The sequence below is a fragment of the Alosa pseudoharengus genome, unplaced genomic scaffold (genome assembly GCF_046254945.1).
Source record: "Alosa pseudoharengus isolate Yale_2024_CS ecotype anadromous, Long Island Sound unplaced genomic scaffold, YU_APseudo_1.1 YU_APseudo_1.1_scf_5, whole genome shotgun sequence".
In the NCBI taxonomy this organism is placed as follows: Eukaryota; Metazoa; Chordata; class Actinopteri; order Clupeiformes; family Clupeidae; genus Alosa; species Alosa pseudoharengus.
This window is the reverse complement of record NW_027468837.1, coordinates 19,469,402-19,492,960: the sequence shown is the minus strand read 5'-3', so window position 1 is coordinate 19,492,960 and position 23,559 is coordinate 19,469,402. Positions and strand designations below refer to the sequence as shown.

The window sequence follows — 23,559 nt, the reverse complement described above, 5'->3', positions numbered from 1 at the left end:
GTGTCTCTTAGGGGGCGTGCTTTGTGTTGTTAAATCGCCTCTTTGTCACTCCGATGAAGTGTTTGCCCCCGGGTGATACAGTAAATCTGTGTGTGTGTGTGTGTGTGTGTGTGTGTGTGTGTGTGTATGTGTGTGTGTGTGTGTGTGTGTGTGTAGCAGAAATAAAATCAAAAGGAATGATAGAACAGGAAATGCAGAGAGGCTCCACCAGACTGCAGGCAGATGTGTAGCTACAAGTCTGGCACCGGCTCTGCAGGTCCCAGAGAAACCAAACATCATCCATCCTCCTCTCTCTCTCTCTCTCTCTCATTCTCATTCTCTTTCTCTATATATTTCTGTTTCTATCTTTCTTCCCAGCATCAGTAAAGGCAGGCAGCTATATGCTAAGCCTACTGTGGCTGAGTGCTGCCGTATACCATTAACGCTGTGCAAAGTGCTGCAGTGCTCAATAGCACCGCTAATCAGTGCAGGTCTCTCGTCAGTACACAGCCTGATTTGTTTTTGCATTCGGCGCCCTCCCAGCCGCCTCCTCTCTCCGCTCCATTCTCTCTCTCTCTCTCTCTCTTTCTTTCTATCTCGCTGCCTATTTACCAGCCCCTGACACAGAGAGGAGATGTTTGTACAGCTCAACAGGTCACAGCTCACAGCGTTCAGGCGCGCTCGCTCGGGCGCTGTTGCTCAGCTGGACGAGGAGCGCGGGAGCGTATGAATATTTATGAGGCCCCGGGTGTGGGCGACGAGGGCACGCATCACCTCCATCTCTGCCGCGCCGCCACTGCAACTCTCTCCATTCCAAAGTTTGTCCTCAGGCATTAGTGGATGGGGAGAGAGAAAAACATATGTGTGAGAGAGAAGTACTTCAGTCGATTCAAACTATGTAGGGTACAGGGCGTATGTTTGCATATTATGTTTGTGTGGGTGTGTGTTTTTATGTGTGTGAGAGAGAGTATCTGTGATTTAGAGAGACAGAGAGAAGGGAGAGTATCTATATACTGTTTACACACACATTTTTAAAGATATTATTATGTATACTCTATATGTATACTATATATGTATGGAGAGAGAGAGAGAGAGAGAGAGAGAGAGAGAGAGAGAGGGGATGGGGAGGGAGAGGAGACTATTTTCCTGCATCAGTATTCAATCTTTTTGTATTGCAAAAGAACAAGGCTGCCTTTTGTAAAGAACCCGATACCCAGTAGTGTCACTGACACCCAGTGTTTTCTCAAAGAGGGGGTTTAGCCCAGACAAAAGGGAATGCAGACTGTGGTGCTCAGCCCGTAAACCCTTTTGGGATACCTGGAGAGGAGATTTCAAAGCCTTTAGGTAAGCAGGCCGACCCTGCTAATTCTCGACGCCAAAACAGCGTGGATAGCTTCACTCTCTGCTCGGCGGGGCTCGATCCCATTAAGTACACAAGCCTGGTGTCATATGAGAATGCGTGCGGGTAAACGTGTCCTGCTGTTCTCATTTCCACGCTATAAGCACATGTTTTCATGCTTTCATTCTGTGCGGTTTTCCTGTGTTGACCCTGGCCAACTTGTGAAGCTTTTTCTCCCCTGAGCAACCAGTGCCATTTTAGAAATTCAATGTCAACCACAACCTCATATTTACTTAGTATGGAATTTGGTCACATGCCTCATGACATTGGCTGACTGTCACGCGTAATCGTTCCTGTTTCATGATGGCCCGTCGTCATCGTGGCTTCCGCTCAGTGGCAGCGTGGATGTTCCGACGGTTTGATAACGGCGCTGTACCTTCCTCATCCCTGATCTGTGTAATTACAGGATTGGGGGGGGGGGACACACGAGTGGAACAGGATTAGGTCAGTTTACACTATGATTTAGTTAATGAACGGTGCACGTGCCCATTGAGGAGATGACACAGTGTGCCTGGAGAAAAGTGGAGCAGTTCGGGCAGGTCGACCCGCCTTGCCTTGGCTGGGATGGGCGGGGCTGCCTCCATGCTTAACAGGCTCGCTGCCGGAAAGAGGGGTGGGGGTGGGGAGAGGATGGATGGATGGAGGTCTGGGTGTAATGGGGGGCTACGAATTCAAACGGCATGGCCATTTAATGTAGGCTAGAGTGCTGCCCTTGGGCCCTCTGCCACCACACGACCCCAATTACATGCTACAGGCTTGTCCTGGCTACTGTGTGTGTGTGTGTGTGTGTGTGTGTGTGTGTTTGTGTGTGTGTGTGTGTGTGTGTGTGTGTGAGAGCATTTTACAGTTATGGACGAGTGTGTCATCTTCAATCATTGCACACATCACATCAAACTGTGACCTACGGATTGCATGCTTGGAGTGTGTAACGATGCCAGTGGAACCTGACCATTCACCAAAGCAGGCACATTAGCTTTCGAGTCATTGATCCCGTTGGAATGATATGCATTTGCCCAGCTTTTTCTCCCAGCCAAAAAGAGAGACGAAATCACGCCTGTCCTTGTCCATACATGCCACAGCGGGAAATACTCAAAGCCTCTCTTTGTGTAGATGCGGAGGATCAATGGAGCCATTTTGTATGCTCTGTTTGTAAACAAGAACTTCAGTCATAAGCCCAGCATGGTGCAGCAGCATTTTATACATTACCAGCTCATTCACTAATAATATGTATGCAACCTTTAATATTATTAACCTTTAACCTTTAATTTGTTCTGTTGTTATTATGCGTTTACTGAAACTGAAAGTCCCATATTGGCACACATTGCAAAAAAATAAAATCTAACCAAGTGTTATTGCTCTCTCATAAGATTATTTTGACTTCATTTAATAAGAGTTTCACTTATTTTAAGGTGTCTTATCAAGACAAATTTGCTTAACGCACTGGCAGCCAAATTTGCTTGTTTTTAAGACAAATTTGCTCCAGGCACTGGCAGCCAAATTTGCTTGTTTTCTTCTAAGTCAAACTCTTATTAAATTAAGTCAAATGATTTTATGAGAAAGCACTAGGTAAGTCTCTTTATACTAGATGTTTTTATCTTAATATAAGATTAATAACACTTGGTTAGATACGCCGTTTTTGCAGTGTAGGCTTTCCAAAATATCGCTGCTGATTAAGACTAATTTTCAGCATTCATTTCGGTGAGAAAAGGCTGCCAGCATGAGTGCTTGCCTGCTAGCATCTTACCTTAGCTGTAATTGCAAGATGATATGGTTAACTGTTGGATCAAGGCAAGCAAATTCAAACCAAACATTATGTACTGTATACAAATTAGGTTAGTTGAAATGTCAGTGTAGCTGCTGTAGGTCTCGATGCTAACAAGTGCGCCGACAATGTTGGTGCATCTTACCTGCCATCTTTACTCTCTAATGACCTCTCCAGAACATAAATGTCAGAACGTTCATTTAGCGTCTGCCTCAGCCAGCCTACTTAGCCTGTTCCCAGCCATCCCAATGCTTCCTGATATATTACTATATAATACTAACATATTTCTCTGGAGACTCAGTCAGGACATTGGAAAATCAGGAACAGGCTTTTATTCTTTTCAAGGGAGAGGTACCTGCTTGTGTCACCCTATTCTCTAACTATACAGAGGTTGATACTAAATTATGTTACAAACAAAAGGAGTGACCTCTAGGTCCAACCCAGTTTGAATATGCAATAGAAAGGGAAGATGAGGATGTGGCCTTCATCAGGTCCGATCACCCTTTGTTCTGGGATGTCTCTCAGAGGCCTGGTCCCATACCGTTATACAGACATTAATGTTTTCACACCTGGAGATAGGCTCCTATTGAATTCAAGGATACTTTGACTACAAACCACAGACACAAGGGATACACAACAAAATTACAAATTACCATAAAAAACACACAGTGTACATTTACAGAAAGGATTCTCTTTCAAGACACGTCTAAATCTTATGCAAGTTACAGCATCAAAATGGGGCGTGATTACTTCTAACTCAGAGAGCCCTTCCTCCAAAGATGGTTGTTAATTACCCCCAATCTACACCTAGCCAAATGGTAACGGCCATGGGGGGTGTGCTCCCCCAGTAGAAAGTCACACCTGAGGATAACCCAAAAGGTCCCTAGACAGACCCTATTGAATTAAAATCATTCAAGGATAAACAAAGGATGCTTGCATAGGACAAAGACAGTGTTGCCAGAGTTACCTTGAAAAAGTAATATGATTACTGATTACTCCTTTAAAAAGTAACTTAGTTACTTTACTGATTACTTGATTTTAAAAGTAACTAAGTTAGATTACAAGTTACTTTATTAGTTACTTTCAGCAGCTGCCGACAACACCCCCCACTGCCTCAACTTTAAAATGATAACCGGTTTTGCCAATACTCACTATACTGGAAGTGCATTTTAACAGTAATGTCAACAGTGTATAGCAGACATTCCAACCTAACCTACTTAGATACTGAAATTCAGATGTTTGTTCAATAATGTCTAGTCAGTACACCAAATAAGGAAGGCCTATTGATAGAAATTGTGATAGTAAAATATGTAGATTTTGGTAGTTTGGCCTTTTCATGTAGCCTTGGCAACTAGCCATCTAGTATAGGCCTGAGTAATATGCAAATGAAATGACACTTGTTAAACTCACCTCAACAAGTCTTTTGCAATCATTTAACCCGCCGTGAGCAATGCTAAAGTCACTGTTACAAACAGTGCAGTGTGCAAGACTATCATTATGTTTTACACTTATGAGACAATTGGGTACACTTTTGTGTAGTCTGATGTGAAATGGGTCTTAAATGTTCCTTTTTGAGGGGCACTGACTCTGCCATGACGCTCCTGTTCCTAGATACACTGACTGAACTGATTAATTAAGTTTGGGAGAAAAGAGATATAAGCCAGAGAATGTCTAATAAGGGGAGAACTGCCACTCTCGGGAAACTTCCGGTTTCTGAACTGGTTGCAGTTCCTTTTCTGGTTCCACATGAGGGCGCTCACGAATAAGTGCAGAATGAATGGGGGCCTATGGAGCTGTACCCCTCAAATCCACTTTTTCGCGGGATATAATTTTTTGCCCAGAAATTTGAATTTTGCAGTCAAAAGAGGGTGCAGAGAAAATACAAACCGCTGAGTATTATATTTTTTGAGTCACTTATTTGTTCTAAAAAGCCTTTCAAATGTGTCAATGACGTCATTCATTAGCAGAAAGCTAGTGTGTTGTGGGCAACAACGACCCAACCTGTAAGAAATCGAAAGGACGTGACTACTCGTTCATTCAACTTTTGACCTATAATCCATATTGAGCTTGCAGAAACCACAATCAAATCTTCAATTTCTCAACGACAACCAGGTGAAAGAGACAAATTTAGCCGTCTAGCTCCATAGACTCCCATTGTTTTTGCACTTATTCGTGATCGCCCCTAGCGGAACTGCAACAGATTGCAGGTACAATGGAGTTAATAGGGAGTGATCCGGCTCTCCGTAAACGGGCTCTGTATAAGCCCACCTACACTGAAAACTGATTGGTTGCGCTTCAGGCACACAAGCACCACTCCTCAGACTCTCCCTCTCCGTTGTGTGTGCGTTAAACTCAGATGCACACGCGATTTGAAGTCCGGTCTGCCTTGCGTGCTCTTGTTCGCTCTAGGTTCCGGGAGATTTTATGTAATTTGCGGGCGTCAGGACGGCCCTATCAATATGTGGGAGACTCCCAAAACTTTGGGAGACTTGGGATGTCTAGCTAGACAGCACTTTGTCGCCAGCACAGAATGTAGAATGTACCTTAATGTTGTCATGTTTAGTTGACACAAACTCAAAATAATGACTATAGATAAAATGTGCATCTCTCTCCTTCCTCTATTGTTTACGTTTGTGTTGCTGCGTGGTTTTACACGTGAGTTGTCCTCATGCTGAAAACGTGAGCATACTTGCCTACATGACTTTAATCCCCGAGACAAGAAGAAAGCAAAGACTATATATTTTTACTAAGGAAAATGACAAAAATAGTAACGCACAGTGACTTAGATAAGTAACTTTAATCTGATTACTGGTTTGTAAATAGTAGCACGTTACATTACTCCTTACTGAAAAAAGTGGTCAAAATAGACGAACGCGTTAGCGTTACTGGCATCACTGGACAAAGACACACATAAGATCCACCTGGGTAAATGACCATATACTTTCATCCCCAACAATCCGGCGGGTTTCACTTTGAGTTTTTCCTGAAGTGTTTAGTTGTGATCTTAGGAAGTGGTTATGAAGCTCTTGTTCTTACGTAAGACTCTTTATGTTTTTTTTTTCTTTTTTTTTTTCCAGGCACTATAGACAGAGTACGCCGAGAGGATCCCTCGCGTAAAAGCATGTTGCACCAGTCCAGCTGCTCACCCAAGAGTCTCTGCATCTGATCCCAGACCTGTCCCCCGAATCCCTTCCCAAACTACAACTGACCACAGATCAGCCTTGAGATCAGACGCACCCCTCTAAGGAGTTCATCTCTTTACCCTTCACCTTGAACCGGTTTACTACTATCCAGTCTTAAGGTTTACAGCCAACGGTCCGAATCATCGACCCGGTTCGACCCGACCAAGCATTCCAAAATGGCTAACAACACTGCGGACCACGCGGCGGCCAACTCGGTGGCGGATGGTGAGGGTGAGTTTGGCATTACGGTTATGGACCTCCGGGAGCTGATGGAGTTGAGATCCACGGAGGCTGTCAACAAGATCACCGAGCGATACGGAGATGTGCAGGGAATCTGCCGCAGGCTCAAGACCTCACCTATTGAGGGTGAGTGACCGCACGCACGCACGCACTACATACATATCCACAGCTGGAGCCAGTACACAAGCACAGTACACACCAGTGCACAGACAGGGATGCACACACACACACACACACACACACACACACACACACACACACACACAAGCAGTCAGCCACACCAACACACACAAACACACATATATATATATTGATGTGCCATCATTCATTGTGGAAAAGTGTGATCAGCCTTGTAATGGCATACCTCGCCCATTTGGTTTTAATGTTGTATGTAGAGCTATATTTTAATCATGCATGTCTGTTTGTCTCTAATATTCAAAGAGATTTAATCCCCAAAAAACCTCTGATTATCATTGTGGTGAAATAGCTCTGTTTACCCAAACAGATGTTTATACAAACCCATGGCATTGCCATTTGCCAGTACAAATATTTGCTGTTACATTTGTAGGTCTCTCTGGAAATCCAGTGGACTTGGAGAAGCGCCATGCAGCATTTGGAAAGAATTTCATCCCTCCCAAAAAGCCCAAGACCTTCTTGCAACTCGTGTGGGAGGCCCTACAGGACCTCACCCTCATCATCCTGGAAATCGCCGCCATAATCTCCCTGGGCCTCTCCTTCTACCAGCCTCCAGGGGGCGACGCCGAGGGTAACGCTCCGCCTCTGGCCATGGGGCATTTCCCCAAATAGCAGCGAGCTCTGGTCAGGTGCCGAGCCGAGCCGAGCTGAGCCACTCTCTATCCGGGGTTGCCAGATATCCAGCAGTATCTTCCTTCGGCCGCCGTGCTTCCTTTTTTATATTTTAATGAGGGGAAAGGGTTTGTAATATCGGTTCTAGCGCAGATAATAGAGGTCGGCTTTCAGGAACAGGGAAATGGAACAGACGGGCATGTGGTTCCAGGGGGTAGGGGTGGGGGGATGGAATGGGAAGTGAAGCCAAACTGAAAAAAAATAAAAAAATCAACCACAAGGCTGGCAACGAACAAGCAGTGATAACAAGTAGAACATGTAATGTGGATTTGCTCTTGCTTGCTCTCTCTCTCTCTCTCTGAGCTAAAAGTTCTTCAGAATGTTTCCCGAGCAGCAGGGAGGCGAGGTGATTATTTGCATACCGCTCGCTCCTTTAGAGAAGGGTAAACCCAAGGGACCGGGAGCTTAGTGCTTTCTTTAATAGCTTGTGTCACAGTTGCCTTCCCTTCCCAAATAGCCAGTAGTGAAGCATTGTTCTAAATGATTGCATGCTTGGGAAGCTCCCCCCAGACTATTTTTCTTCTGTCGATTTCTTTTACTTTTTTCCTTGAGTGTGTGACAGACTTCTCTCAGTCTCTCTTGCCCTCTCTCTCTCTCTCTCTCTCTCTCTCTCTCTCTCTCTCTCTCTCTCTCTCTCTCCCCCCATTTTTGTCTCTTTCTCTGCCTGTGCCTGTCTCTGTCCCTTTCTTTTTCTCTCCCCCTCTCCCCCTCTCTGTTTTTGTCCCTCCCTTTCTCTCTATCACTCTCTTCTTTGATCTTTCCCTCTCTCTCTTTCCTTATGTCTGTCTTTCTCTCTCTCTCTCTCTCTCTCTCTCTCTCTCTCTCTCTAACACTCTCTCTTTTTCTGCCCCTGCAGCATGTGGACAGGCGTCAGGGGGCGTGCACGACGAGGGCGAGTCTCAGGCCGGCTGGATTGAGGGTGCGGCCATCCTCATCTCGGTCGTCATTGTGGTGCTGGTGACAGCCTTCAACGACTGGAGCAAAGAGAAGCAGTTCCGCGGTCTCCAGAACCGCATCGAGCAGGAGCAGAAGTTCACCGTCATCCGCAAGGGCCAGGTCATCCAGATCCCCGTGGCCGAGATTGTGGTGGGAGACATCGCTCAGATCAAATATGGTATATAAGTATATATACTCTTTTGATCCCGTGAGGGAAATTTGGTCTCTGTTTTATTCATCCCAATCCGTGAATTAGTGAAACACACTCAGCACACAGTGAACACACAGTGAGGTGAAGCACACACTAATCCCGGCGCAGTGAGCTGCCTGCAACAACAGCGGCGCTCGGGGAGCAGTGAGGGGTTAGGGCAAAACACACACCCAGGTGGCCCACTCCTGAGGTCTTCAGAAAGATGGAGTGTTGCGCTTCAGGGACGAAATCCCCCACTGACTGTTGTGAAATCCAGACAGACTATACAGACTACTGCAGTATGTTCATTGCTTGGTGTGTGCTAAGTGTAGATATTAATGTCGATATCAGTGAAAATCCAAACAGCATCTAGTTGGGATTTCTATTGTGAATGGGATGATTTCAATGGGTTACGTTCATCAAAAATCCTTTCAAAATAATGCCTGCCCTCCCCCTTGAACAGTTAGTATTAGAATTCACTGGTATTATACTTCCAGTATGTTCATGGGACTAGCACATAATATATAAATAGACATGCATTTCACACACAGATTAATCATCTGGTTTCTGTGCACAAAACAATGTCTTCTGTACAGTATTTGGTGAACACTAACATGATTATTTTGGTGGACAGAAATTAATGCATGTTGTAGCACAGGATGTATTCTGCACAGAAAAAAAATCTCTGTTCCACATGGTGTCCAATATGACAGAGGCTCCATTTCCGTGGAGGAAGAAAGCAGTGGTTGCGTTGTGTGGTGGTAATCCAGTGATTGTGGTAGATAAAACTAGAGCGGAGCTTCACGCTGGAACGGGGGGCCCATCTGCCACAGCCAGATGCAGGAATTTAGATGATCAGATCTAAAGTAGATGGATCAGTTGCAAGAGATACAGAGAAAGGGAGAAAGAAGGCAAGAGAGGAAGAGAGAGAGAGAGATTGGAAGAGAGAGAGAGAGGAGAGGACCAGAGGATGTTTGAGATTGATGCCTCTAGAGGCTGTGAGTCTGTGATGCAGTTGCAGCTCCCTGGAAGTGTGTCTGGCATACATGGTTAGAAATCTGTGCCAGCATGAAATCCAACCAGTTCTGCTCATTTGCCTTGCAAGCACTGGACCCCACTTGAATTCCTCACCCCTGAGTCTGAGTAAAGCCCAGCGTCCCCAGAGGAAATGTCACTCAACTGGTCCCTGTCCCCAACCATGTCACTGTTGATTCGAGTGATGTCCATCAAGTGACCAGGAGCGGGGAATTAGTACACAGCTGTGGGTCACGGAGCTCCTTCTTGGCGGCCCAGCTGAAGAAGCTTGTTGCGCTTCGCTGTGCTGTGCCGCACTGCTTGTGTGTTCTTATATACAGCCTTTCCGGCGTGGCACGCAGAGGCCTTTACCAGCTCAAAGCAGCTTAGCTGAGCCAGAGTGCAACATGTGGGCAGCGTTCCTGTGCAAGAGCAGCAGAAAAGGGTCAAGTTAGGGTCAAAGCAGCACCTACTAAGTGTTGTTGTTATTTGTTTTCACCACCCCTCTTATTTACTTTAATTCTCTCTGAGATGACAAAGCTATGGTTGGCTTCTATGATGTCTTATAGTATATACTATGTACAGTGTGTGTGTGTGTGTGTATATATATATATACACAAAAGTTTGTATACCGGTAATTGCAATAGGGTTCTCCAATGTTTTCTCAGTTAGCCTTTTAAAATTATATCAGATTAGTAAACAGAATGTGTCTTTGCAACATTGGATGAATGGTTGCTGATAATGGGCAATGTAGGTAATGCATTAAAGATCAGCCATTTCTTTCTACAACAGTCGAGAACCCTTTTGCAATTATGTAAGCACATAATGCAATCTGAAAACTGCTGCCCTAATTAAAAAACAATGCAACTGATGAGTGGAATTTCTAAGTGACCCCAAACTTTTGACTGGTAGTGTGTGTGTGTATATATACACACACACATACACACACACACACACACACACACACACACACACACACACACATATATATATATATATGGATAGAGAGAGAGAGAGAATTACTCTATTACTCTTTGGAAGGACACTGTATTGTGGGGTGTTGTATTTTTCTTTCACATGATGAAAATAAGTGGTCTTTGATAGAGCCTGGGTGTCCTCTTCTCTGGTGTCATGAGTGGTTCTCACTGGTGGTCTGCTGTCACAGGTGACCTGCTGCCGGCTGATGGAGTGATGATCCAGGGTAATGACCTCAAGATCGATGAAAGCTCAATGACCGGGGAGTCTGACCAGATCAAGAAGTCCCTGGATAAGGACCCCATGCTGTTGTCTGGTTAGTTTGCTTGTTCCATTTTGCCTCGTTATGTTTTTTTTTTTTTGACTGCATGATAAGTGCTATACTTTTAGTGGCTAGCACATGAGATGTATAAAGCAGTGTTCCTCAACCACTGAGCCAAGACCCATTAGTGGGCCACCAGAGTGCAATTTAAGGGGGTCGGAAAATGTTTCAAGTAGAAGCTAATTTGTTTGCAAAATATGAACTGATTTTTTTTTGTTGAGTACAATATTAATCTTATCTATAATGGAAATTAGATGTTTTAGAGTAACTATGATAGTAATAGCCAATATTACAGCTATATTATTCGTTCCAACTTTAAACAACGTCATCAATTTGAGGCGCTCAGTTTGACAAGAAAACAGACTTCAGATATGGAAAACATCTAGCCCAAACTGGGGATCTTTTTTAATGGGCCTCACAAGTATGAAAAGGTGGGCCTTAAAGCAGAAAAGGTTGAGAACCCTTGGTATAAAGCACACAAGTGAACCTTCTTTGGCTTTTTCGGCTACCAGGCACTCACGTGATGGAGGGGTCTTGTCGGATGGTAGTCACCGCCATCGGGCTCAACTCTCAGACTGGCATCATCTTCACTCTCCTGGGCGCTGGAGAGGAAGAGGAGAAGAAGGTGAAGAAAGGTAAGCGTGTCTGACGTTCCTGATGACCCCCCTTCCCCCCCCTTTAACGAGCCCTTTCCACAAAGCCTTTCTCCCTGGCGTGTGTGCCTGTGTTAGTCAATGGGAGGCCTCCCTGTTACACGGTAAGACCCCCCCCCCCCCCCCCCCCCCCCCCCCTTCGATGACTCGCCATTCAGGTTTGCGTACGCTTATCTGAAGGCTCCTTAGCTCCTTTACTGTTACCCCAACCCCACCCTCCCCCCTGTCATTCAGAAATGACTGGATCTTTTTAGATCCCAGCTCCTTGATGGTCGCTTTCATCATCTGGCTCACCCCCCTCAATGAATGTGAATTAGATCTGTATTCTGGAAACAATGGCATCAATGAATACATGAATACAAAAGTCGAAAAATTGTGTTTGGAAGAGCTAGAGTAAAGGTCAAGACCAGAGTGAAGACGAGTATCTGGAAAGCTAGTGCCATTTCCACTGAGCCTGGTGCAGAAAGGTGTCATAGCAACATTGGCTGAAGGGCTGTATTTTGTCTTGTTTTTGTTCCATACTAACCCTTGAATTTTGTTAATTTCTGTTATATATTTATATTTTTGCTCTCAATCCAAAGCATTCATTCCTAATGGGCTGAATATGTTTTCAAGAGGAGAGAAAAGAGGTCTTGCAATGAGACTCTGAATGTTCTGAAGGTGGTCTTCAAACAAACAAACAAACAAACATACCTTTGCATTTTAATATCTAAAGTAATTACAAATACCTTGTATTATTTTTATTAGTTAAATAAACCTGTTTACAATACAAAACAGAATAAAATTTTGCCTGAATAAAGACATTATATAAGCTATATGTTGTACTGTACATCTTTTGAAATGAGATGCGCAACAATATCAAAAATGATCAAAACGTATTAATACCTACTGTACTATACAAAGGATGGCTAGTTAACTAGTTTTCCACAATGGGATTCCACAAGGAAAGAAGTTCACTTTAATCCTGATGTCTCTCTCTCTCTTGACATGACATATTCAATCCCATATGACCACATGTGAAGTTGTATTGATTTCGATCTTTTATCCGTTTTTGTTCTTTACTTTAAGCCATGTTATCAGTGCCCCGCCCTCTCCTCTCTCTGTTTGAACAGGTAAAAAACAAGGACCCCCTGAAAATCGCAACAAAGGTAACCCCCCCCCCACCCCCACCCTGCCCCATTCCAGCCAGCCAGCAGTCTCACAGTCTTGTGTCTCCCACTCACGTCCTGCTCGCACTGTCGCTTTCCCCCTCCCTTCTCTCTTGCCGTGTTCCCAAGGGTGGTTTTCGCGCCCGGCTTTTTAGCTTTGAAAGGGTGCAACTCTCATCTGTCTTGAGCACAAAGCCGTTTCTACTCTGCCTCGGTGCTGCTGTATAAACACTTTGGGCTGTTCAGAGTGGATGAAGTCAGAGTCATGAGTGCATGTACATAAATCTCTGTTTACAATAAACTACCCAAAGAAATTCTTCACAAAGAGCTTGTGTTTGAATTTACAGCTAGCATACACCTAGGGTTTGTAGATTACAAAAGTAAAAATAATATTATTCTAAATGTAAATAGTAACAGTAACAGAAACAAAACACAATTTACTTTGTGTATTACTTATAACTACTAATTTGGTTCATTTTATAATTTTGAATAGATTAAAGTTTGCATATGGTAAAGGAAATTGGTTGAAATTCAGAGAGGCACATGTACTTCAATGACAACTCTTGTAATTAATGGTTAAAATGTAAATTTTTTAGCAATTTCCTCCTTACCAATATGTTTTTTTTTTATTAATATTTATTGTATTACGAGTTGTCTGACATTACAAACTCCTCTCTTCTGTGGAGCTGCAGATGCCCCTCTCACTGCCTAATAACACCTCTCCAGTGAGAAGAATTTGTCACTTTGACAAAAGGCCCAATAAAAGATCCTTTTCAAAGGTCAAGGCAACCACTTGCCTCTGTATTGCAAAAGGAGAATGAGCTTAAAATGTTCCTTTGCTTATTTTGGTAAGAATTGTGCCCCCATGGCTTGAAACAACAGAAAATGGCTTGAGATGGCTCAACGTGTTGAAGAGCGCCTTCACTGAATCTTCTAAATTGCACTACTCTGATTTCAACTGTTTTTAAATGTTTCTCATTCTGAGGCTGTGGTTTATTCCGTCAGATTGCATAATCCAGATCAGTGTTTTTCAACCACTGTGCCGGGGCACACTAGTGTGCCGTGAGAAATCATCAGGTGTGCCGCAGAAAATTACCCAAATGTCACTCACTGGTCCAGAAAAGCAACTGTTGCATCAAAGAATTTATAACCACATGCTCTCATTGATTGTATGATTGCACTATTTGTGGTATGCAGGCATTGTACAACGGGGGCCCCATATCCAGTATTCACAGAATCATCACATATCCAGTTCATAACAACAATTAAATTAGATATAGTCAACTACAAATGAAACAGAGGGCGCTTGTTTTATTGAACAGGTCTTGCATAGAAGCCATAATAAGGCCATATCTGTGTATTATTTGAAATATTTTAGGCTATAGTATGTTTATCTTTTCTTCAAACAAGATGTTAGTGTGCCGTGGGACATTTTAAGTGTCAAAAGTGTGCCGTGGCACAAAAAAGGTTGAAAAACACTGATCCAGATCACATGAGATCAGTCGGCAACTGTGTCACTGATGAGCACTCGCGCTCGGTCCACGTTGGTCTTTGTGTGTACGAATGGTGTACATGTAGACGGCAAAGGCTTAACGACTCAGCAAAGGTTGTGCCCATATCGGTCCTGCCGTTTGCCACGCTCGCTCGTCTTGCCAACATGTTCTCCAAGTGGCAGGGCGAGCAGCCACCCTCCACAAGCTGTTCACTGTGCCCCCTCCACCCCACTCCCCTCCACCCTCCCCTCCCTCTGGGATGGAGCATCTGCTTTAGACACACACACACACACACACACACACACACACACACACACACACACACACACTCGGGGGGAAAGGGAAAGGACGACGCTAGTCTGTCCCCCTTCCCTTCACGCCAGCACGCCTTTGGGCAGTCGTGTCATGGGTTTTCGTGAGAGAAGAAGGGAGCCGAGCCATCGTCCCTGAAGGACTCCGCTCGCAGCACGGGCTGAGACGTCTTTTTATAGCCATTATCGTCTTTGGCTGAGTGTCTCAGTGTGTTGTCACTAATGACTCGGTCGTGAAAGGCATAACAAGTGAAGGAACAAAGAACTGTGCCACCCCTGTAATGCAGACTTAATTAAGTAGAGTGTGTGTGGTTGTGTGTGTATGTTTTTTGTGATAGATAGACAGATATAACCATGTGTGTGTATGTGTGTGTGTGTGTGTGTGTGTGTGTGTGTGTGTGTGTGTGTGTGTGTGTGTGCAGCAGCACTGGGAAGAGGCTAAAGTGGGAGTTGCACCCTTGCAGAAATCAATTGGCTGTGGAGTGTCATGGAGTGTCTTTTATTTTGGTATCTGTTAATTGTTTTTTTTCTTTTCCTTTACTGTTGCCTCCTTCTAGGGTGTGTTCAGGAGCGTCATGCTGTCTGTTCTGATCTTCTTACAGTCTTCTTGTGTGATCTTAATTTTTCTTCTTCACATTCCTCTCAGTCTTACCGTCCTTTTCTTCACTAGTCTATGTTGCCAAAAAATGGAGATTGTCAACCTATGCTCTCCCCCTCTCCTTCTCTCTCTCTCTCTCTCTTTCTCTCTCTCTCTCTCTGTTTTTATGTTACTATGTGCGTGTTGGTTCGTAACTGCCTATGTGTTGTAATGCTGTGTGAGTTGTATGTTACTCAGGCTTCCTCTTCCTCCTCCCCCTCCTCGTTGTGTGTGCTTTTGTTCACCGGTGTCTCTGGTGTCAGCCGCTCTTGTCCAGTTCTCTCTAATCAGTTTTGTCACTGTGTGCTGGTTCACTGGTCAGATTGCAACACACACTGGAAACAGACTAGTTCCGTTTTATTTTGTTAAAGCAAGTGTCACATCATATGATATGTCATGTTTTGTGTCACATTTGAAGATGAGATGTTTGGTTAAATGGCTCGGCACAACTACAGTACTAACTAAGTGTAATGTGATGTGACATTATCTGTGGAGCTGCCATTGACTTTTAAGTATAAAGTATTTTCTATTATAATTCTATTATTATATTATTCTATATTCTATTATAAGTGTTTCTATTATTCTTCAAAACAAGAGGTTAGTTGCTTATAGTAAAAATATATCTGAGAGAGTGTGGTAGTTCTATACAATGGCGAATCCTGCAACCTGGCAAATGGATTGTAAAACCATTCCAGGAACATTGAATGTTGAATGGAAAATCTTCCAGCGTGAAATTGGTACCCCAATAAACACGAGGAATATCATTGCATAGGGCCTGACTGCGTCTTTCAAGCAGAACAACATATCAGTATCTGACGGTGTCAACGGTGTTGACTGTCTGACATTGTTTTTCTTGTCTTTCCTCTCTAGCCCAACATGACACTTATCAAAGCACTTCCAATTTGTGACTCACATTTTCTGTCTGTGCTTTCTGCCTCTCTGTCCATTTTACGCTGCCCTCCCCCCCACCACCACCACCACCACCTCCCTTCTCATGTTACCCTTCTACCTCCAACCGAATCCTCCTGCCCTCACCCGCCACCCGTTCAGCTAAGACCCAGGATGGCGTCGCTCTGGAGATCCAGCCCCTCAAGAGCGAGGAAGGCGCCGAGCTGGAGGAGAAGGAAGAGAAGGAGGAGAAGGAGGTGAAGCGGGTCAACGTCACCAAGAAGGAGAAGTCCGTGCTGCAGGGCAAGCTGACGCGGTTGGCTGTGCAGATCGGGAAGGCAGGTCAGTGAGCCGACTGTCCCGAGCTGCCGTCGTCAGCAGCTATCTAGCTAATTGCGAGATTTTTTTGTCCCAGTTGAAAGACACTTCAGTTTTAAAGGTCACCTTTAAAGTTCAAAGTAGTCACACACATCTGAGAGACATAATTGGGAGAGGGTGAACAATTTGATATTCATGGAGGAGAAGATCCTGTAAATGTCCTTACTTTTGAAAAGATAAATGTATCTGTCGATGGTCCAGAGGCCAGAATTATGGAGACGCCCAACTCTATTGATGATTTTTTTATTATTATTATTATTTTTTGAATGACAGACTTAATGGAAGAGTAGCCACAGCTACCTATATATCACTGTGGTGAGGGAGGCAACCTGTCATCTCAGCCCATCGAGATATTGCTTGAATGGACAGTGTCTTCTATGACTCACTGAGTGTCTGAGGTCCTGACTCATTGTGGTCATTAAAGATCCTGTGGGACTTATTGCAAAGAGTAGGGGGTTCCCCAGTGTCCTGGCTAAATTCCCAACCTGGCTCATTCAGCCAGGCACCCCTAATCATCTCCCAGTGTAATTTGCTCATTCATTTATTCCCTCACTCTCCACCTCAAGCTGGTGTGTTGAGCGTTCCTGCACATAATGGCTGCTGTGCATCACCCAGGTGGGTGCTACACATTGGTGGTAGTTATTGAAGTTTCCCCTTCACTGAAAAGCGCTTTGGGTGCCTTGATAAAGCCCCATATAAATGCGAGCTTTTGTTGTTCTTCCTCTTCTTCCGGCTGCCAGGTCTGATCATGTCGGCACTTGTCGTCGTCATCCTTATCCTCTACTTCGTCATTGACACCTTCGCTGTCCAGGGCCTCTCCTGGACGAAGGAGTGCACCCCCATCTACATCCAGTTCTTCGTCAAGTTCTTCATCATCGGCGTGACCGTGCTGGTGGTGGCAGTGCCCGAGGGACTGCCCCTGGCTGTCACCATCTCCCTGGCCTACTCGGTTAAGGTAAGTGCTATAGCAATAAGGAGGGGTTCTGGGGTTAGCGTTATCCTTTAGCATCTTCAGTGTAGTTACTGTATATCAAAGCTAGCTATTGGTGGCAGTTAGCTGCAGGCTGGGCTCTTGGTGCAAAGGTAAATGACGTACATCTGACAAGTGTCCATATGAAACAGAATAGCTTATTTGATTTAATATCATACCACAAAATCTGTTATTGTCTTTTGAAAGGCATACTTGATTTGAATCTTTTTGTAAAGCACATACTGTGAGTTTACAGCACTGGCCAGTGGGAACCACATATTTGACAGACAGTTGGGCTCTTCTCCCTGGAGTGACTACAATGAGGATGCTAAAAACGTATTCCTAGTAGTGAAATGAAATATGCTTTGTTCAATGATCTGTTCAGTCACACAGGGAGATTGATGATTATGGCCTTCAGTAGTGCTGTTTTGGAACTCTTGTTTGTAATTACTAAGGGTTTATGGTTTAATGCAACTTCAATCATGTTGCTGGTTCTCACAGAAAATGATGAAGGACAACAACCTGGTACGGCACCTGGACGCCTGCGAGACCATGGGCAACGCCACGGCCATCTGCTCCGACAAGACCGGCACGCTCACCATGAATCGCATGACGGTGGTGCAAGCGTACATCGGCAGCACGCACTACCCCTCGGTTCCCGACCCCGAGGCCATCAAGCCCGAGACCTTGGAGGTCTTGGTCAACAGCATCTCCATCAACTCGGCCTACACCTCCAAGATCCTAGTAAGAATAGACCACTTTAAAAAGAAACAAAAACCCACTCTTTTCAGAGATTTTATTCATATCCTTTTATCCTTTTTTGCTGCAAGCTCTCATTCCCATTCTTCTGATGTCCCTTTAAAGCCACGAGATCCTCTAGATCTGTGAAAGAACCTCCAGAGGAAAAAAAAACTAGCAGAGATTCACCACACAGGGCTGTTGGTCTGTAAATGGTCTATTGCACAACCTTTGGAAATTGCACACGCCTGTTAGGAAGCCCACTGGTCTATCCTCTAGTTAGACTGCATCATATGTGATCAGACCAAACACGCAAGCAAAATGAACATGGCAAAAGGACAAAAACAAAAGAAACCACAGAAGAGGCTATATGAATCATTCAAATCAAATGTATCTGATTCAGTCTTAGATAAAGAAATAAATAATAAAGGTGAATATATATATATATATATATTCATTATATCATATATATATATATATATATATATATATATATAAGCATTAGCATGCTTCAAAATACATAGTTGACTAACTGACACTGATTACAGTGACCATTGCCAGGTTTTGTTAGGCATTAAGCGAGCCAGCTAGTGGGGTTAAATTCTCCATAGTGCAGCCTGCTCGTAAGCGTGTGAGTCAGCTGCGGCTTATTATTCCTCTGGCGGTGGAGATATACCGTCAGCCAGAGACCAGCCGAACCTATCGCACAGCAGCCAAACAAACTGTAACTCACCACTGAGGGTTACAGCTGGCTCTGTCACCATGATGGTCTGATTTAATGGCGAGACGGCACATAAACCCGGGCTCGGCTATGACAGGGTTCGATGGACGTCTGAGCTTTAGCCGTACATCTGAGCCGTCTGTCAGGCTGTAGGCAGCGCTTGGCATTTCCCAGAACATCAGACAGGACAGCAAGGGACAGCCTGAAATATAATAGCATTTTAAACTTCCCTTTTGCAGCTGCTTATGTGCTTGAAAGAAAGCAGACATGTATCTGTCCAGCTCTGTCTGTCATAAAATATCCCTGTCACATTACAGTAGAATGTATGTATAATGAGCTTCCTGCCATAATGCTGTTGTTTGTTTCAATGAGGGATGGGCATGTCTGATACTTTAAAGAAGCCCTATGCAGGTCTGGTTATTCCTTCGCTGTTTCTGGGTTTTTGCCTGATTTGGGCAAAACCCCCACTAGCTAGCGAGCTAGCCATCAATAAAGCAAGCTAAACACGTAGGGCTCACAATGAAAAGGTCGAGCAAACACATTGTTCAAGAGACTATCAAATCACATTACAAAAACGAAGTTCACCCAAGGGTAGGCTACTTACAATTTCAACAGCAACAAAGCCAAGTCCGTTTTGCAGTCTTCTTAGAAACTACAATCTGACAAAATTTTCGATTATTTCCACCGAGTTACATCCGGATGTGTTCGGACCGGACCAGAAAGTTGCATATTCGGTTTTTCCGCGGAGAAGCACTAGGGGGAGACGAAGCACCCACCAAACCACCCAAAAAGTGTTGTAGAACCATCAGAACGACTCTCAACCTGCATAATTAAGGTCATTTTTGCTAAAATTGTTGCATAGTTAGCCTCCAGAGGCTAACAAATGCTAGTGCTATCCTATAGTGCTGTCCTCTCTCCTGTGCCACCCTAGCCCCCGGAGAAGGAGGGTGGCCTGCCGCGGCACGTGGGCAACAAGACAGAGTGCTCACTGCTGGGCCTGGTGCTGGACCTGAAGCGGGACTACCAGCCCATCCGTGAGGAGGTGCCCGAGGAGAAGCTCTACAAGGTCTACACCTTCAACTCGGCCCGCAAGAGCATGAGCACCGTGCTGAAGAACACTGACCGCCCCGGCTATCGCATGTACAGCAAAGGCGCCTCCGAGATTGTCCTGCGCAAGTACGGGAAGACATACAGCATTTTTACTTCTGAGTCTGCTTCATCCTCTAGTTCTTATATTATATTATAATATGTTATATTATATAATATTATATTATATTATATTAAAATTATATTGTATATTTTCCTCTCACAGGTGCTCTCAGATTCTTGATTCCTCGGGTGTGGCCAAGCCATTCAAGCCCAAGGACCGTGACGAGATGGTGCGCAAAGTCATCGAGCCGATGGCGTGCGACGGGCTGCGGACCATCTGTGTGGCCTATCGGGACTTCCCTGGCGAGGTGGAGCCAAACTGGGACAATGAGGCCGAGATCCTCAATGACCTGACGTGCATCGCCGTGACGGGCATCGAGGATCCTGTTCGGCCAGAGGTTAGACAATCCGCTATAACCCTGCCTGCACTACAAGCCCACAAGGGGGTTCCTCTAATGGCCATGTCTATAGGGCTCGTATGAATCAATCTGAATGAAGCAGTGTGTCTGTGTCTAGAATATGCTTCAGCGAGGGCCTGGGATTCTAATGATTGCAATAAGAAACTGCAGGGGCTTTGACACACAATGACTGATGATTCTGCCGTTAGGAATTTGTGGATGCCATGAATCAGGCGCCCGGCAAATGTTGTGATTTGTGAGTAGTGGTGGGTTTTGATTCTGAGGGCTGTAGATCAGTGCTCTTTGGACTAATGTTCGAGGATTTCCCCATACTCCTTATTCCTGCAATAGATATGTTCCTTGTTTGCGTTACCATGGGAGCTATAACTTAGATTTACAGCTGTATCAGACTGTATCCCCCCTCCCTACTGTTTATATTTAGAAACTTCATTTGAAAATCCTCACATAAAAAAGCACACTTATGCAATAAAGCATCACAATCACCCTTTCAGGTGATATCACTAACATATTAGATTGGAGTTAAGATAAATTGACACATTGTTTAAATGTATATCCAGTTTTATAACCATGAATGAGTTTTGCATCATGAGTAGATAACAGTGCCATTATTTTCCACTGTGTAAAATCCAGTCTAAAATGTTGTTCATAGTAGGTGTTTTATGAATGAAACTAGTAAAAATGTAGTAACTGTCAATAGCATTAGTTGAAAAATAACTCAAGTTGTTGCCTCTTGGTATACTTCTAATAATATACCTAAAATGAAACATGTACACATGATGCCCTTAAATGTGAAACATCCCTGCCCTGGGTGACTGACTGATCAGAACACCCACACATGTACTGAATACATCTCACCCATCATTCATAGCAAACATCCTTTCATCTTCCTGCAAGCACATTCTAACCATAAACATAAAAACACAATTTGCCCACTCTCACAATAAGTGGATAGTACATATCTAATGTGGATAAAGTGCTGAGTAACAGTGCAATCTGCATCATTAAAAAAGTTTAGGGCCGGTTGGTTAAAAAAGTCCATAATCTAGTAGCAGATGTGAGAGGAGAGGCCAAGGTCAGACAGCTTTCTGATGAGGATGTCTGGGATGATTGTATTGAATGCTGAGTTGTAATCTACAAAGAGCTGAAATACAATGGATATTCTCTTAATCCAGTGTCTTGTTTGAGAGTCCTCTCCAAGCTGGGGAACAAGTTGGCATTGTGAGTTCTGATAGAGGACCATTATGGTTGCTATGGTTGCTTTGTGTCTCTCACCAGGTGCCTGATGCCATTAACAAGTGTCAGAGGGCAGGTATCACTGTGCGCATGGTGACTGGGGACAACATCAACACGGCGCGCGCCATCGCCACCAAGTGCGGCATCCTGCAGCCCAACGAGGACTTCCTGTGCATGGAGGGCAAGGAGTTCAACAGGCAGATCCGCAACGACAAAGGGGAGGTGAGGCGCACATCAAACCCGATTTCACTGCGCCTTATTTGGCTTGCATCATGTTCTGGCTCCCGGGCTTTAAATGAAAAAACACACACCGCACTAAGATCCTCTGAGGCGCATGGTCTAATCTCTTGAGTGTGAACACTTGTGTCAGACCATTATGAATTTCCGCAATGGGAAAGAAGTTGTATCTGGAAGTCAGAATAGATTATTTGGAAACTTTGCAGTTTTTTTCCTCTCCCTGTCCACAGGGGCCACTTGTTGCTATGGTGAAGACTTCCATAGCCTCTGGCGAACTGACAAACTGCTCTCCAAAGAATCTTTGTTTGAACCTCAGCTCCAGACTTTGTCACATAATAATGCTGAGCACAACTGTCTTTGCAGTGGCTGGGGACTGGAAAAAAAAATAAGATAATTAAATAAATAATAATTTGCTACAAATAGGGCCACGCAACCGTGTTTTTTCACTTCAGAATATCTTTGGTTTGCAGTGATCAAATGTTTCCGCTTGACGGAACGTGTAATCGTTCGAGATTTAGTCGTTTCACTTCAGTTGGTGTTACCCAGTTTCATAGCCACTGCAGTTACACACTTCAGTTCCTGATGCAATACTCTGAAGCAGGTATCTATGCAGGACCGAAAGCTCTTCATCCATGTTGTTTTTCCCCTAGGTGGAGCAAGAACGCTTAGACAAGGTGTGGCCCAAACTGCGTGTGCTGGCTCGTTCCTCCCCCACAGACAAACACACTCTGGTCAAAGGTGAGAAGAAAAGTAAAGCTTTAAATAAAAAATTGTTTTTTTTTTTAAATGTAAAAAAAAAAAAACGCCCGCCTTATCTGCCTCCCCCTGAGGCTTTATGAAAGTCTGCTTGTTTTACTGAGTCACTCTGTACACACACAGCCATAACTTGTGGAGCGTCTGAAGTAATGTCACAGGCCAAGTGCTTGGGTAGGAGGGAAGGAGAGGAGGAACCCCCTCCGCCACTTCATCAAGCGCTTACTGTGTTCTGAGACAGGCCAGGGAAACAGTCCAAACTTTCTTTATGATGTTTTCCTTTATGAAAGCCAAGAGTCTTTTCTATTGCTCATTGATCTTGTGTGGATGGGGGGGGGGGGGGGCAGCTAGATATCAAGTATAAACATTTGCTTAACATCCAAGCCAACAACAAACTACTAAAAGGTGCAGTAGTATTTATTGCAAAAGTAGATTTGCATTTTTTTTCCATAAATACTATACACATGTAATGTAAAGCACATAGAAGACATATAAAAGCTGTAGAGCATTTAAAAAAAAAAAAGTATAAAGCTGCTGTGTCACCGCTGAAGGATGAAGGAGAGTTGAGACCAGACATCTTTCTGTCCCGCAGGCATCATCGATAGCACAGTCGGAGAGACCAGACAGGTTGTCGCCGTGACGGGAGATGGAACCAATGACGGCCCCGCTCTCAAGAAAGCCGACGTGGGATTCGCCATGGTAACACATTTCATTTGAGCCACCCTCTCTCTTCTCTCTCTCTCCCCTCTGGATGCTGTAAAGCATGTTTTATCGGTGTCTGTGACATTCACAAGGAGGTCTCTTTCTCCCTGCTGTCTGTGTGGTACGTCAACTGCAAACCACTGCTGAAACGGACGTGTGATTCGCTGAGCAGTACAGACACTGTCTGAATACAGTAATGAAAGCCACGATTACGATGCTGTTGTGGGCCTCTAAGTCTAATTAGTCGTTTGTAAGGTTGCCAT

At 44.4% G+C, this 23,559-nt stretch overlaps 1 protein-coding gene across 3 annotated transcripts in view; it reads left to right on the top strand.

Annotated features, from left to right (window-relative positions):
- Positions 1–23,559, top strand: part of atp2b4 (ATPase plasma membrane Ca2+ transporting 4) — a 59,435-nt gene that overhangs the window by 19,054 nt on the left and 16,822 nt on the right. For all 3 annotated transcript variants that reach the window (XM_076268703.1, XM_076268705.1, XM_076268704.1), the window contains exons 2-15: positions 6,218–6,688; positions 7,131–7,328; positions 8,286–8,543; positions 10,735–10,860; positions 11,379–11,501; positions 12,632–12,667; positions 16,159–16,338; positions 17,115–17,329; positions 17,846–18,088; positions 19,735–19,979; positions 20,116–20,350; positions 21,647–21,826; positions 22,492–22,579; positions 23,187–23,293. In XM_076268703.1, coding sequence (XP_076124818.1) covers positions 6,499–6,688; positions 7,131–7,328; positions 8,286–8,543; positions 10,735–10,860; positions 11,379–11,501; positions 12,632–12,667; positions 16,159–16,338; positions 17,115–17,329; positions 17,846–18,088; positions 19,735–19,979; positions 20,116–20,350; positions 21,647–21,826; positions 22,492–22,579; positions 23,187–23,293 — 2,424 coding nt within the window. In that variant the 5' untranslated portion in view covers positions 6,218–6,498. The remainder of the gene's footprint in view (positions 1–6,217; positions 6,689–7,130; positions 7,329–8,285; positions 8,544–10,734; positions 10,861–11,378; positions 11,502–12,631; positions 12,668–16,158; positions 16,339–17,114; positions 17,330–17,845; positions 18,089–19,734; positions 19,980–20,115; positions 20,351–21,646; positions 21,827–22,491; positions 22,580–23,186; positions 23,294–23,559) is intronic.